The sequence below is a fragment of the Phyllobates terribilis genome, unplaced genomic scaffold (genome assembly GCF_046119375.1).
Source record: "Phyllobates terribilis strain yellow unplaced genomic scaffold, ASM4611937v1 Scaffold_4__5_contigs__length_816908805, whole genome shotgun sequence".
In the NCBI taxonomy this organism is placed as follows: domain Eukaryota; kingdom Metazoa; phylum Chordata; class Amphibia; order Anura; family Dendrobatidae; genus Phyllobates; species Phyllobates terribilis.
Window position 1 is genome coordinate 467,688,342 of NW_027362764.1, and position 17,036 is coordinate 467,705,377.

Genomic DNA, 17,036 nt, shown 5'->3' on the forward strand with positions numbered 1-17,036 from the left:
AGTCTCCTGACCTTAACCCAATTGAAAACTTGTGGAAGGAGCTCAAGAATAAAGTCCACATGAGACACCCAAAGAACCTAGATAACTTGGAGAAGATCTGCATGGAGGAATGGGCCAAGATAACTCCACAGACCTGTGCCGGCCTGATCAGGTCTTATAAAAGACGATTATTAGCTGTAATTGCAAACAAGGGTTATTCCGCAAAATATTAAACATAGGGGTTGTATAATAATTGACCCACACTTTTATGTTTAAAATTTAATAAAATTCAACTGAGCAACATAACTTTTTGGTTTGTAAGATTTATGCTTCTGTTCATAAAACCTACTCTCGTTTGCAGTTTGAAGGCTCTAACTTATTTGCATCTTATCAAACCAGCTAAATCTGCAGGGGGTTGAATACTACTTGTAGGCACTGTATGTGTTTGTGTGACGGACAAACCACAGTTTTCAATAGCTGGATTTTTGGCTCTGAAATATGGAAAGGACCTGGCTGTATTCTGCAGTGCCAACAAGCAAATGGTGCAGAAAAACGGTGTTCTCTGGATTGCTTTTTAAGCAAATAATGAGGTTTAAGATCTGCTATATACCCTGCCTGCCTATATACACTGCCTGCCTGATATCGCTGCAGATAGATTAGTCCTCAGAAGGACTGTTTGTTGACATGGATATGTGTCTCTAATATGGTTTGGTACACCTACACTAACTAGAAACAAGTAAATCTCTCCCTAGCTCAGCAGCACCTCTCCCTACACTGTCTGATTCCGGAGTGATTGTGACGAGCATGGCGGCGCCAGGTCTGATATAGACCTGATGATGCTATGCGGCCAGCCAATCTCTGTAATGCCACAACCAACATGGCTGCGGCATTACAGTGAGTGGCAGGCAATCCCTGCATGTTCATTGGCTCTGTAAAGAGCGCCAAACATGCAGGGAGCAGACCCAAGCTCCCGCCGAGCAACCACGGAAATACACGGCGAGTGCCGAGCATCTCGAGCAGTGAGATGGACAGGCGAGCACCAAGCAGTAGCGAACATGCTCACTCATCACTAATGTTTACTAGTTACTTCCCTTGTAACACACATTTGTGAGTTAAAAGAGAAATTTGTAAGTTGGGTGAAGGCAATTTACCAAATAAATGAATATAATTTTATGGATCCTTTTTTAAATAGATCTGAAACTACTGTGTGTATTCTTAAAATAGCACGTATCAAGCAGAAATTATCCACAAAATGTAACTGTCACCATTAGGCGTTTCTTAAGTAAATGTAAAATATGTTACACAATTGAGGGCAGGATGTACTTAATGAATAAGACATTTGATATTTTACAATGTCTTGTGTAAAGCTACCCATATATTGCCAAACCCTGTATAGCACCAGGGTGAGTAGGAGTGGCTGAGGTTTCAAATGTCACCTACAGCTCTGAATCCAAGACTCCTGCTTTGATAATCTAAGACACAAGATGTAAGTATGAGCTACATTTACCATAGTTCTATTCTTTGATTTTAATTTCTATTGTAGAACAGAGATTGATTTCTTGGTGTCGTGTGGAATTTTAGTAAAACGATTTACTCAATTGTAAATTTGACCGCTATTTGGCATTTATCCTCAGTTACATTTATAAAAGCTCCTCTTATTTTTCATATTGAATCTGAAATTTACATAATATAAATAACTTGAAAATCCAATCAGAAATTAGTTTAATCGAAATTCTGCAACTATATGCCACGCTAACGTCATATAAATATAGCAAGCTTCACATTAGTATTAGTGATGTCTAAGATTCACCAAAAATAGAACAGTAAACTTGGACAGCAAGATTTTTGTTTAGTGCTTATATGTAATGATTTCATTTTAAGTCATGGTTATAGCATATCCTCATCCATTTTAGTCTGTTGTAAAGTGCAATTATATTAAATACAGCAAGTAACAGTTTATAGGCGTATACTATTCAACTAATTTAAAATAAATACCATAAAATCTAAAACATTATAGTTACCAATGTGCAATATTTATTGCAATATGTATTCACAAATAAGTATTACAGTTATTCTTTATATTTCTTCCTTTTTGTATCACAGTTTGCTGCAACCTAATGTATTAATTAGTTATAGTAGAGATAGATAGATAAATAGATAGATAGATAGATAGATAGATAGAATGGAAAAGCAAATAAGTATAATTGTTTATTAGCAATACGTATAAAATAATTGCTGCCATAAATGCTTGTCAAATGTTCTCATCAAATACAGGCTGCTGAATTTACACTAACACTTTATTAAAGAGCTACAAGTTTTGACAGGGCGGTATGTAATTTGTTAAATTATTTATTTAGATACTGCCATAATTGCATTTAAATTGTGTTAGAATTGTTAAAGGACTTTCCTAAGTCTAGTGCAAGTTTCAGATAGAAGTGTTGTCAATTATTAGATTTTCCACTTCGATAATCCTATTTGGTAGAGAAGCCCATTGACAATAAACTGATTGCGATGTATGCTTCTGATGGAACTCTCAATAATCTCCTGTAATTTGTGGGGAAACAAAAATAATTTATAATTTGGAAATTAAAGTGATTGTCCAGGCTTGAGGTAGAAGCGGGCGGCCATGTGACCACAAGTATGCGATTTGCGTATTTCTAGCCACATTCTGACGAGATATGAACAGCCGTGCGTGTCTAGTCAGCACATGACTGCATGTATACAAATCACAAACTTAAGGTAACACATCCATCTGCTCCCGGCATCGGAACTGGAGAATCCTGACCTCTCACGCAGTACATGTTGTGAGGAGGATTCACAAGTCTGCAGTCACATATAGTGACTACAGACTTGTACCGCAAGCCTGGATAATTATTTTAAGGATTTACAGAAAAGCATTGGATATCTTGGCGTGCTCCCCTACAGCTAACTCAGCACAAGACTTTAACACTAGACATTTTCAAAGTATGTTTTCATTCTCTCATTGCTTCCATCATATTTTTTAGATCAAATCTTCAGATGCTTCTTTCTATGTTTTTTTTTTCACTGAAATCAACCTTACCATTTAGTAACAAAATTTAAAAACCCAATGTTTCATTTTTTTTTAGATAACGACATGTCCACTTTAGAGGATGTTGTTGCTGTAAATAACTATTTTACTGTGGAGCTAGGAGAAAAAATGAGCAGTGATGAGAATATTGTGATGTCCCCCCTTAGCATGCTAACTGCTCTAGCACTTGTTTGTCTTGCAGCCAAGGGTAAAACTGAAACCCAAATGAAGAAGGTAAACATTTTCCAAAAATACTGTGCATCTTGAGAAATCTATGAATTTCCTATTTCAGACTGGGGTAATGATGATATTTTTTAATATCGAAATGTTTCTGATTATACTACTTTGATTTTAAAGATATGCTCACTTATCTAATAGAGTAGACATATCTACTACACACTATATGAATTAAAAAGCATATCTGCAATCACATTTCTTTGGAATATGCATAACTAGTGACAAGCTTTGTGCATTTTATAAACCATTTAATTACCTTCTTGTGTTAAACCTGCTAAATGAAAAGATGACACTCTTGTATGAAGAAGACAATCGTTGCTGCTATACGGTGCACATTGAAAGGGGACTTTATTAAGGTTGGCCTTATTCCATTACTCCATGGATGATTAATTCATCTGTGCAGAGCTGACTTTCCTAAATGTGTCCTAAATTGCAAACTAGACCGGAGAGAACCAGCCTAAACATTATGAAACCTCTTCACCTACTAGATAATGGGTAGGGTGAGACTGAAAAATTCCAACCTAGGTGCTGCAAATTATGATGCTATGATTTTAAAAATATCAAGGCTGAATGACCTTTCTTTTTGTGATTTTTGATAAGAACAAATTCTTCTTCTCTTCCTAACCAATTATGTTAATAATAATAATTTATTTATATATACAGTACAGACCAAAAGTTTGGACACACCTTCTCATTTAAAGATTTTTCTGTATTTTCTTGACTATGAAAATTGTACATTCACACTGAAGGCATCAAAACTATGAATTAACACATGTGGAATTATATACTTAACAAAAAAGTGTGAAACAACTGAAAATATGTCTTATATTCTAGGTTCTTCAAAGTAGCCACCTTTTGCTTTGATGACTGCTTTGCACACTCTTGGCATTTTCTTGATGAGCTTCAAGAGGTAGTCACCGGAAATGGTCTTCACTTCACAGGTGTGCCCTGTCAGGTTTAGTAAGTGGGATTTCTTGCCTTATAAATGGGGTTGGGACCATCAGTTATGTTGTGCAGAAGTCAGGTGGATACACAGCTGATAGTCCTACTGAATAGACTGTTAGAATTTGTATTATGGCAAGAAAAAAGCAGCTAAGTAAAGAAAAACGAGTGGCCATCATTACTTTAAGAAATGAAGGTCAGTCAGTGCGAAAAATTGGGAAAACTTTGAAAGTGTCCCTAAGTGCAGCTGCAAAAACCATCAAGCGCTACAAAGAAACTGGCTCACATAAGGACCGCCCCAGGAAAGGAAGACCAAGAGTCACCTCTGCTTCTGAGGATAAGTTTATCCGAGTCACCAGCCTCAGAAATCGCAGGTTAATAGCAGCTCAGATTAGAGACCAGGTCAATGCCACACAGAGTTCTAGCAGCAGACACATCTCTACAACAACTGTTAAGAGGAGACTTTATGCAGCAGGCTTTCATGGTAAAATAGCTGCTAGATAACCACTGCTAAGGACAGGCAACAAGCAGAAGAGACTTGTTTGGGCTAAAGAACACAAGGAATGGACATTAGACCAGTGGAAATCTGTGCTTTGGTCTGATGAGTCCAAATTTGAGATCTTTGGTTCCAACCACCGTGTCTTTGTGTGACGCAGAAAAGGTGAACGGATGGACTCTACGTGTCTGGTTCCCACCGTGAAGCATGGAGGAGGAGGTGTGATGGTGTGGGGGTGCTTTGCTGGTGACACTGTTGGGGATTTATTCAAAATTGAAGGCATACTGAACCAGCATGGCTACCACAGCATCTTGCAGCGGCATGCTATTCCATCCGGTTTGCTTTTAGTTGGACCATCATTTATTTTTCAACAGGAGAATGACCCCAAACACACCTCCAGGCTGTGTAAGGGCTATTTGACCAAGAAGGAGAGGGATGGGGTGCTACGCCAGATGACCTGGCCTCCACAGTCACCTGACCTGAACCCAATCGAGATGGTTTGGGGTGAGCTGGACCGCAAAGTGAAGGCAAAAGGGCTAACAAGTGTTAAGCATCTCTGGGAACTCCTTCAAGATTGTTGGAATACAATTTCCGGTGACTACCGCTTGAAGCTCATCAAGAGAATGCCAAGAGTGTGCAAAGCAGTCATCAAAGCAAAAGGTGGCTACTTTGAAGAACCTAGAATATAAGACATATTTTCAGTTGCTTCACACTTTTTTGTTAAGTATATAATTCCACATGTGTTAATTCATAGTTTTGATGCCTTCAGTGTGAATGTACAATTTTCATAGTCATGGAAATACAGAAAAATCTTTAAATGAGAAGGTGTGTCCAAACTTTTGGTCTGTACTGTATATATATATATATATATATATATATATATATATATATATATATATTTATATATAGTGGCAATATATTCCACAGCCCTTTACAATTAAGAGGAGACATGTATAGAGAAAAAAGACATTACAGAGTAACAGATCAATATAGTTACATTCATCAATTAAAGGAGGAATGAGGGTCCCGAGTCGCAAGCTTACAATCTTTGAGGAAATAGGGGGGACACAATAGGTAAAAAGTGCTTGTCATATATGGTCTAGCCATCATTATAATAAATAGAGGTTATGATATGAAGCTGCATGAACCGGTCATAAGCCAGGATCTGTCTAAGTACATTTGCAAAGTTCTATAGGGTGCATGGAGAACGTTGAGACATATAATTAGGAGGGACTAGATTCTGATGAAAATTGGGAAGGGGAAAATAGGGAAGAGTTAGATTAATGAGGTATTGTGATAGACCAGTCTAAAGAGGTGTGTTTTTAGAACATGCTTAAAAATGTTGCAGCTAGGTATTAATCAGATTGTCTGAGGTAGTGCATTCCACAGAACTGATGCAGCACGAGATAATTTTTGGAGAAGGAAGTGGGAGGTTCAGATTATGGAGGATATTAGTCTTAGATCAGTTGTGGAACAAACAGCATGGGTACAGTGATAGACAGAGATCAGGGAGAAGATTAATATTATGCGGTGTAAAACTCAAACCTTGAGGGTTGTCAAACGAAGGCCCCAACTCAGTAAGTGGGATTTTGGTTGTGAAAGACAACATTAATTAATGACTTCAGTGAAACCTCTTACTAAATAAATAGATCACACTATAAAATATAAGTCACAGCTACACAGTTCTCCATTGACCATACATTTTTAAAATAAATCTGTCAATAGGCTTAGCCCTCTAGAGTCATATTTGTGGGCATGCAGGTCATAGAAAGTTAGTTAAAATGATACCCTGATATCTACAATCAGATAACTAATTCCAGAGAAATCAACGTTTTTCTTTAATATGAAAGTAAACCTCAAGATCTTCGGGCCGTACATAGATTTCCCTGAGAATCTACCACCAGAGCTTAATTAAAATGAAAGGGGGTATTAAACTAACACTTATTTATCTTTTATTTTATTTCATTTCAGAGCATTTGTCAATGTGAAATAAAAAAAAAGTTATGGCTCTGTGAAAGACTAGTGATGGGCAAGCACTAAAATGCTCGGGTGCTTGTTGTTCGAGTCGAGCAAATTGGAATACTCGGGTGCTAAATCTGAGCAACGAGCCTATGGGAAGCACGAGCATTTTTCAGGCGGCTCCCCCCAGCAGTCTGCAGATGGCCTAAAAATTGCCCAAAGAGATGGGAACAATGCTCAAATGACATGGAAACAGCATGGGGAAGACCCCTGGAATCATCTCTGACTCCCAGATCACTGCTGTCAACAATGTTGTCAGAGGTATTACGCCACTTTTACGGACTCACAATAAAACATGCAAAAACAAAACCAAAATGGATTTTCCTGGGAGAAATGTTAAGGAACATTCTTACCAGGGTAATGACTTAAGGTAAAATAAACAACCAAAAACAAAAATGCTCCTCCACACCTTGGGCTATGTTCACACATAGCGTTTTGGATGCTTTTTTGCACTTTTGCATTGCTTTCAACAGTGAAAAATGCATTCACTGGGGAATGTAATTTTAATATTTTACTACCCTATCTGGACATGTGGTGTGTGAGACATGATCAGATACATTCATACAGTGCTGAAAAGACATGGGAACAGCATGGGGAAGACCCCTGGAAGCATCTCTGACACCCATTTCACTGCTTAAAGCTGTGGTCATCAGGCGTTATCCTATATTACTGCAACAATAATGTAGACATTTTTGGCAACATGACAAATATTAAACTGCATTTAAAATGGGCAAGGTGTGTGGCAAGGGACGGGGAAGTGGACGTTATGGTGATGGTGATAGTGTACGCAGAGGCCGTGGGCAATATGAAACTATGCCTGCTGAGGGAGCATACAGTCATGGCCAAAAGTTTTGAGAATGACACCAAAATTATATTTTCACATGATCAGCTGGCCTCTGGTTTTTATTAGTATTTGTCTGATGTTTATATCACATACAGAAATATAATTGCAATCATATTATGAGTACCAATAGGTTATATTAACAGTTAGAATGAGTTAATGCAGCAAGTCAATATTTGCAGTGTTGCCCCTTCTTCTTCAAGACCTCTTATTCTCCCTGGCATGCTCTCAATCAACTTTTGGACCAAATCCTGACTGATAGCAGTCCATTCTTGCATAATCAATGCTTGCATTTTGCCAGAATTTATTGGTTTTTGTTTGTCCACCCGTCTCTTGATGATTGACCACAAGTTCTCAATGGGATTAAGATCTGGGGAGTTTCCAGGCCATGGACCCAAAATCTCTATGTTTTGTTCCATGAGCCATTTAGTTATCACCTTTGCTTTATGGCAAGGTGCTCCATCATGCTGGAAAAGGCTTTGTTGGGCGCCAAACTGCTCTTGGACGGTTGGGAGAAGTTGCTCTTGGAGGACATTCTGGTACCATTCTTTACTCATAGGTGTGTTTTTAGGCAAGACTGTGAGTGAGCCAATTCCCTTGGCTGGGAAGCAACCCCACACATGAATGGTTTCAGGATGCTTTACAGTTGGTATGAGACAAGACTGGTGGTAACGCTCACCTCTTCTTCTCCGAATAAGCTGTTTTCCAGATGTCCCAAACAATCGAAAAGGGGATTCATCAGAGAAAATGACTTTGCCCCAGTCCTCAGCAGTCCATTCCCTGTACCTTTTGCAGAATATCAGTCGGTCCCTGATGTTTTTTCTGGAGAGAAGTGGCTTCTTTGCTGCCCTCCTTGAAACCAGCCCTTGCTCAAAGAGTCTCCGCCTGACAGTGCGTGCAGAAGCACTCACACCAGCCTGCTGCCATTCCTGAGCAAGCTCGGCACTGCTTGTAGTCCGATCCCGCAGCTGAAACAGTTTTAAGATACGGTCCTGGCGCTTGCTGGTCTTTCTTAGGCGCCCTGGAGCCTTTTTGACAACAATGGAAGCTCTCTCCTTGAAGCTCTTGATGATGCGATAGATTGTTGACTGAGGTGCAATCTTTGTAGCTGCGATACTCTTCCCTGTTAGGCCATTTTTGTGCAGTGCAATGATGGCTGCACGTGTTTCCTTAGAGATAACCATGGTTAACTGAAGAGAAACAATGATACCAAGAACCAGCCTCCTTTTAAAGTGTCCAGTGATGTCATTCTTACTTAATCATGACTGATTGATCGCCAGCCCTGTCCTCATCAACACCCACACCTGTGTTAATGGATCAATCACTAAAACGATGTTAGCTGCTCCTTTTAAGGCAGGACTGCAATGATGTTGAAATGTGTTTTGGGGGTTAAAGTTCATTTTCTGGGCAAATATTGACTTTGCAAGTACAGTAATTGCTGTTAAGCTGATCACTCTTTGACATTCAGGAGTATATGCAAATTGCCATTACAAAAAATGAAGCAGTAAACTTTGGAAAAATTACTATTTGTCTCATTCTCAATACTTTTGGCCATGACTGTACACACATTATGTTGAACTACCTTCCTGTCCCAATTTATAGGGGGCTGCGGAACACCACTATTGAATCCAGAGCAGTGTGAAAAGGTTGTTGATTGGATAGCAGATAAAGCTTCCAGTCAGTTTGCCACCACCATCCCATGTTCCACATGGTCTAGTCTCAGTAGCTTTCAGTCTGGCCCACATTATTATTATTACTTTATCGCCATTTATTCCATGGCGCTTTACATGTGAAAAAGGGAAATACATTGCAAAAACAATTACAATAGTCATGAACAAAAATGTGACAGCGACTGGTACACAAGAGGAGAGGACTCTGCCCCCGAGGGCTCACAGTCTACAAGAGATAGGTGAGGATACAGTAAGTGAGGATAGAGCTGGTCATGCAAAGGTGTTGTGGAGCGAGGGTTACTGCAGGTTGTGCGCATGTCACAAGAGGTCGGTCTTCAGCTTCCTTTTAAAGGTTTCAACAGTAGACGAATGTCAGAAATAGTGGGGTAGAGAGTTCCAGAGAAGGGGGGATGCACGGGAGAAATCTTGTATGCGATTGTGAGAAGATGAGGGGTAGGGAAGGAGATCTTGTGAGGATCGGAGGCTGCGTGCAGGTAAGTACCGGGAGACTAGGTCACAGATGTATGGAGGAGACAGGTTGTGGATAGCTTTGCTTGCCAAGGTTAGGGTTTTAAACTGGAGTCTCTGTGCAATGCGGAGCCAGTGAAGGGATTGACAGAGAGGAGTGACCAGGGAATAGCGAGGGGACAGGTGGAATAGTAGGGCAACAAGGTTTAGCATAGATTGAAGGAATGCGAGAGTGTTAGAAGGGAGGCCACCGAGCAGGAGGTTGCAGTCGTCGAGACAGGAGGTGATGAGGGCGTGCACTAGTGTTTTTGTAGATTGAGGAATGTGCGGATCCGGGATGTTTTTTTTACTTGGAGTCGGCATCTTCCTCACCCTGATCCTCCTTTCTTACACCATTCCGAGTGCCCTGAGACAACTGATCCCACACTTGGACTCTCCCAAGAGCAGTTTGTTCATTTTTCCATTTATAGATTCTGGCCTCTCGCTCCGTCTTCTCGGAAATGGAAAGAGCTTGGATATGTGGTTTGAAGGAAAGATTAGAGTCCAGGGTTACCCCAAGAGCTGTTCACTTTTCCATCGATAGATTCGGGCCTCTTGGCCGGCCGGCTTTTGAGCAGATCAGCAGAAGATCAAATGTAGCAACTGAGCAGCCATGGTCACCCAAAGGTGACGGTGGGAAAGTCACTGACCCAACCTGGCAAGGGGACATGCAGAACGAGGACAGTAGAACACATGGGGAGGGACGCGTAGCACCACAACAGGTAGGAACAAGCAGTGTGGTGGCCAGAGACACAAGGCGGGCGACTTCTCCCCGGAACACCAACACGATGGACGTAGCCAGTACAACTGTTAGGTCTTCCCAAATCTGGCTCTTTTTTAAAGACTGTTCAGATAACCCTAAAATGGCCATTTGCAACATCTGCCAGGCCAGCATCAGCAAAAGCACCAAAACTACCAGCCTGACCACCACCAGCATGCTCAAGCACATGATAACAAAGCACCTGACTAGCTGGGCCGAACACCAAGGTCCAGAAACAGTGTCTGCAGGTGACACCACTGCCTCTTCCACTGTTGTGCGTGCATGCCAATCCCCTGTCCATGGCGCATGCAAAGATGTCTCCCACCCTGCACCTGTCATTGCTGACTTGCAACCATCTCCGTCACTTCGCAGTGTTCAGTTGTCCTTACCACAGTCCTTGGATTGCAAGCACAAGAATGCAGCCAAAGGGCCACAATACTAAGCTGTCACATTTCTGAACTGCTTGCTTGCACTTGAAATGTTGCCTTTTAGGCTCGTGGAGGCGAAAGCTTCCACAACCTCATGTTAGCGGCGGCCAGGTGTCCATACTTGGTCCCCAGCCACCACTATTTCTCCTGGTATTGTCTCTGCCTTCCACAAGCACGGGTCCCACAACATTACCCGTGCCCTCCCCAGTGCACATAAGTGGGAAGGACCACCTAACCACAAACACGTGGACAAGTGAATGTGGCCAGGGACGGTACATCTCACTGACGCATGTCACTGGATTAATATTGTGGAAGCAGGGACCTAGTGGGACCCTGAGACGTAATACCCGAGTGGGAGTTATTGTGGCACCACCTAAAGGATATTGCAAAGTCAGGTATAAATAGGTTAGTAGAGGAAGGAAACCGAAGGAGTTCATTTTTGGGGATATAAAGTTCAGGCTTTTGTTGAAGAATTATAACAAAAAAAAAACGCTGGCGGCAGAGGTCACAGACAGTTCATTGCACAACCAAGGAGTACAAGCGAGGGAGACACAAACCAAATACTGCAGAGGCAGGAGAATGCTGTAAAAGGTCTGGGACAGTTTTATCAGACCCTCCCAGCACCCAGGCCCTGATAAATGGGGTACTCTGACAAGGCGGGAAAAGTTTGGGAAGATGCTGAAGGACTACCTTGGCGACCATACCAGCGTCCTTCATGATTCCTCTCTGTCTCTGTGCCTTACAACTGTTGGGTATCCAAGCTGAACACGTGGCATGAACTGTCTCTCTACGCCTTGGAGGTCCTGGATGCTAGCATTTTGTCAGAGATGGTTTTTAGTGCCACCAGGGGCATTATAACTGATAGGCGTATCCGCCTGTCAACTGAAAATGCTGACAGGCTAACTCTTATAAAAATGAACAAGGACTGGATTGGGCCCGACTTTTCAACACCACCAGATGATAGCATTAAACATAAACTCAAATCCAGTGGTTATTTTTTGGGGGGTCTATTCCCATGCACCCCTTCACACCCAGACATGGGTATACGCTTCAGGAATTGTTCTATTTTATGTCACACTCCTCCTTCTCCTCATCCTCCACCACCATATCACCATGGTGACCATAATGCAACACCCACATAATTTTTTTGGAAGGGTGTTTATAATGCCCGTAGGACATTTTTTTAGACGCCTACCTCTAACATTCTGTATGTTATATAGTATGTTCATGTATACCATACATGGGTAAATGTAAATATTTTTCAGCCCATGCACTTAGTGCATGGGCATTACCAGTATAGGAGACCCACTCCTTAACAATGGTAACAATCATGCCATGCCCATATAATTTTTTTAAGGGTGTATCTGATTAGAGACGAGCGAATATTTCAATATTCATTTCGGATTACAATTGCTGTTTTTGTAATATTTGCCAATGTAAACGCCACTGGATTCAATGGGTGCAAAACCAAACGCATACACAACACCTTCAAACGGGACCAAAAGCTGCCAAAACACATCAATTTAGTGGCAGACACCAGGAAAGTGCCATCAATTGACCCAGAGTACAAGTAGTATAATTATTATTATTTATTATTATAGCATCATTTATTCTATGGCGCTTTACATGTGAAAAGAGGTCACCGAGTGGTCTAAGAGGAGAGAGGACCCTGCTCATGAGGGCGCACAAACAATCTATAAAGGTATGGGTGAGGAATGAGGATACAGTAGCTGAGGGTACAGCTGTACGTGCAGCGGTATGGTGGAGCGATGGTTACTGCAGGTTGTAGGCTTGTTGGGAGAGATGGGACATCAGCTTTCTTTTAAAGGTTTCAACAGTAGGCAAGAGTCTGATATGTTGGGGTACAGAGTTCAAGAGAAGAAGGGATGCACGGGAGAAATCTTGTATGCGATTGTGGGAAGAGGAGAGAAGAAGGGAGAAGAGAAGGAGATCTTGTGAGGATCGGTGGTTGCATGCAGGAAGACTAGGTCACAGATATATGGAGGAGACAGGTTGTAGATTGGCTTGCATGTCATGGTTAGGGTTTTAAACTGGAGTCTCTGGGCAATTGGGAGCCAGTGAAGGGATCTTATAGATTGCAATCCTATAGATTGCTGGAGCTAGTTCAAAGTAAAAAATCAGATATAAAGTGTCTGGGAACCTTCCCTCAGACTTTTCTTAGCTAGGGCTGCTTCTCGGCAGGTTTGGACGGGCCCACCAGGGAATCGGAGACTCCTCCGGTGAGCCCTGGCTTCTCCTTCAGGAGAGTTTATAGTGCAAACCTTGTAGGTTGTGATGATGATAGAGACCACCATCTCCTTAACTTGCTGCTGGTACTTTTCTGTGGGAATCAGCTTGGCTCCAGCCAGCCTGGAATATTTCCAGTGAATTATGCAATGACGCCATGGTATTAGCAGTGCCCCCATTACCAGTAGCGAAGCCATCCACAATTTTCGTCTCAGGAATTGTATTAGGTAGACTTGGTGGCTGCCCAAATACATTAGTTTCTCACAAAGGAGCTGAATATACTGAGTGGCAGTAGGTGCAAGTTTCACCAGCATATTAGATATCAGAGGGAGATCAGAGAGGGCAGCACAGTGGCTCAGTGGTTAATTTAGCACTGAAGCCTTGCAGCGCAGGGGTCCTGGGTTCAAATCCCACCAAGGACAACATCTGCAAGGATTTTGTATGTTCTCCCGGTGTTTGCGTGGATTTCCCCCTCAGTATAAAAGTAGCCATAGAGTGTCTAGGAACCTTCACACAGACTTTTCTTAGCCAGAGCTGCTTCTCAGCAGGGTTGTACAGACCCACCAGAGAATCCTCCGGTGGTCCCTGGCTTCTCGATCAGGAGAGTTCATGATAGCGCAAACTTTGCAGTTGCTATGGGGCTCTTGAGTGGAGGAGAAAGGTGGACCCTCAGAATCAAATCTTCTGGTGAGCCCAATGTTCTTCAGTCTGACACTGCTTCTCATGAGAGTTGTATTTCACCACAGCCATATTTTTTAGCTCAGTGAAAGGACTGGCATATAGGGAAACCGTATCTACTCCGGTGGTCATTTCTCCGCCACCAGGATCCGGCCATTGGCGGTTTGTCACCTAAGCATTAAGCATATTATCTTCAGCACAGCCTGCTGCCGCTTGGCCAAGGCAGTGCTGCAGTGCTTCCAGCTTGTGACTGATGTGGTCATTTCGGAGATGGAGGCCGAACAGAAGGAGGAGGAAGAGGTGCAGGAGCTGAACAATGTGATGTTTACATTGAGTTTACATTGGCGAGTCTGGTTTTTATACTAAAGAAAGATCCTACTGTGTTTTTATATATTTATTGTTTACGTCTTTTCAAATGTGTATTGGCGTGTGTCCTAATTTTTGGCAGCCATTGAAATTGCTGCATATGCAATAACAGTATAGGAGACCCACTCCTTAATAATGAGAAGGACAATTCAAATTGATTCTATATTCTAAAATATTAACTGGCTTATTTGAAATTCGTTTATGGGTAAGTTATCGCAGTATGGATAGCGTATTATACCGATCCAGCCAGGTATTATTGCCTTATACTGTGTGCTGCTGGTGCTGCCCAAAAAAATTTAAAATCTATTCTATTTCCAACCGATAGCACTGTTAGATGCATTTGCAATAGGGACAGGTGCTGCTAGGTGGTATCATCACCAGCTACAGATGAGTGTTCATTCTGGTGGCATAAATGTCTTCCACAGTCCATAACTTTTTTTTAAAAAAAATCTTTGGCCTTATATACAAGTCATTACCCAGTTACCCAGGAAAGAATGTTTCTTAACTTCTTTTCCATCGTAGCTTTTTTTTTCTATGTTTTTTTTTTTGTCAGTCCGTAAAAGTGGTGTAATATTCTGACAACATTGTTCACAAATATGCTATTTGTCAGCGGCCACCTTTGAATGGGTTTGAACCCACAACTGCAATACTTTAAATGGAGTGTAATATTAGACACACTCACAAAAAAATTGCTGGATTATTAGGGCAGTCATATGGAATAACGTCTGATGGCCACGGTTTCAGGCAGTCGCCTAATAGTATGGTGTTTGTCAGCGACCGAGTGTCAATTGGTTCAACAAAGCACAGTTGGCTGACTTTAAATAGAATTGAATATTTGGTACGCTCCACAAAATTCCTATATTATCACGGCAGTAATGGATCATGTGCGTCTGATCATTGAAAAAAGTTCCTCTCCTTTCACAATACAGTAATGTGAATAAAAGTAAAAAAAATCTGGCTGTATTCTGTGAACAAGCAAATGGACCAGTAAAATGGTGTACACTGACACACTGCTGCAAACTGTAAATGGAGGACAATATTTTCCACGTTCACTACAAATGGCTGGATTTGTACAGAAGTTACAGTGGGGAAAAAAGTATTTAGTCAGCCACCAATTGTGCAAGTTCTCCCACTTAAAAAGATGGGAGAGGCCTGTAATTGACATCATAGGTAGACCTCAACTATGAAAGACAAAATGAGAAAACAAATCCTAAAAATCACATTGTCTGATTTGGAAAGAAATTTTTTTCAAATTTTGGTGGAAAATAAGTATTTGGTCAATTACAAAAGTTCATCTCAATACTTTGTTATATATCCTTTGTTGGAAATGACAGAGGTCAAACGTTTTCTGTAAGTCTTCAAAAGGTTGGCACACACTGTTGCTGGTATGTTGGCCCATTCCTCCATGCAGATCTCCTCTAGAGAAGTGATGTTTTGGGGCTGTCACTAGGCAACTCCCTCCAAAGGTTTTCTATAGGGTTTAGATCTGGAGACTGGGTCGGCAACTCCAGGACCTTGAAATGCTTCTTACAAAGCCACTCCTTCATTGCCCTGGCGGTGTGCTTGGGATCATTGTCATGCTGAAAGACCCAGCCACGTTTCATCTTCAATGCCCTTTCTGATGGAAGGAGGTTTGCACTCAAAATCTCATGATACATGGCCCCATTCATTCTTTCATGTACACGGATCAGTCATCCTGGTCCTTTGGCAGAGAAACAGCCCCAAAGCATGATATTGCCACCTCCATGCTTCACAGTAGGTATGGTGTTCTTTGGATGCAACTCAGCATTATTTCTCCTCCAAACAAACCAAGTTGTCTTTCTACCAAACAGTTCTACTTTGGTTTCATCTGACCATATGACATTCTCCCAATACTCTTCTAGATCATCCAAATGCTCTCTGGCAAACTTCATATGGGCCCGGACATGTAATGGCTTAAACAGGGGGGCACGTCTGGCACTGCAGGATCTGAGTCCCTGGCGGCGTAGTGTGTTACTGATGATAGCCTGTGTAACGTTGGTCCCAGCTCTCTGCAGGTCATTCACTAGGTCCCCTCCCATGTGGTTCTGGGATTTTTGCTCACCGTTCTTAAGATAATTTTGACCCCACGGGGTGAGATCTTGTGTGGAGCCCCAGATCGAGGGAGATTATCAGTGGTCTTGCATGTCTTCCATTTTCTAATTATTGCTCCCACAGTTGATTTCTTCACACCAAGCTGCTTGCCTATTGCAGATTCAGTCTTCCCAGCCTGGTGCAGGGTTACAATTTTGTTACTGGTGTCCTTCGACAGCTCTTTCGTCTTCACCATAGTGGAGTTTGGAGTGTGACTGTTTGAGATTGCGGACAGGTGTCTTTTATACTGATAAAAGGTTCAACAGGTGCCAGTACTACAGGTAATGAGTGGAGGACAGAGGAGCCTGTTAAAGAAGAAGTTACAGGTCTGTGAGAGACAGAAATCTTGCTTGTTTGTAATTGACCAAATACTTATTTTCCACCAAAATTTCAAAAAAATTCTTTGCAGATCAGACAAAGTCATTTTCAGGATTTGTTTTCTCATTTTGTCTCTCATAGTTGAGGTCTACCTATGATGTCAATTACAGCCCTCTCTCATCTTTTTAAGTGGGAGAATTTGCACAATTGGTGGCTGACTAAATACTTTTTTTTCCCCCACTGTATATGTGATACATCTGACAGACAAGCACTGTTTTAAATAGCGGCCCTATAGTTTACTATTCTTCTCAGCGACCGCATGTGAATAGCTTCACACTGCAACAAGCTGTAAATGGAGGCCAGAAATGGCTGAATTTGGACCGCAGT

At 41.6% G+C, this 17,036-nt stretch overlaps 1 protein-coding gene across 1 annotated transcript in view; it reads left to right on the plus strand.

The window, feature by feature from the left end:
• The first annotated feature begins 1,362 nt into the window (after positions 1-1,362).
• LOC141264369 (ovalbumin-related protein Y-like) overlaps positions 1,363-17,036 on the plus strand; it is a 190,688-nt gene continuing 175,014 nt past the window's right edge. Inside the window, exons 1-2 of the mRNA XM_073676653.1 lie at positions 1,363-1,465; positions 3,087-3,262. Coding sequence (XP_073532754.1) covers positions 3,095-3,262 — 168 coding nt within the window. The 5' untranslated portion in view covers positions 1,363-1,465; positions 3,087-3,094. The remainder of the gene's footprint in view (positions 1,466-3,086; positions 3,263-17,036) is intronic.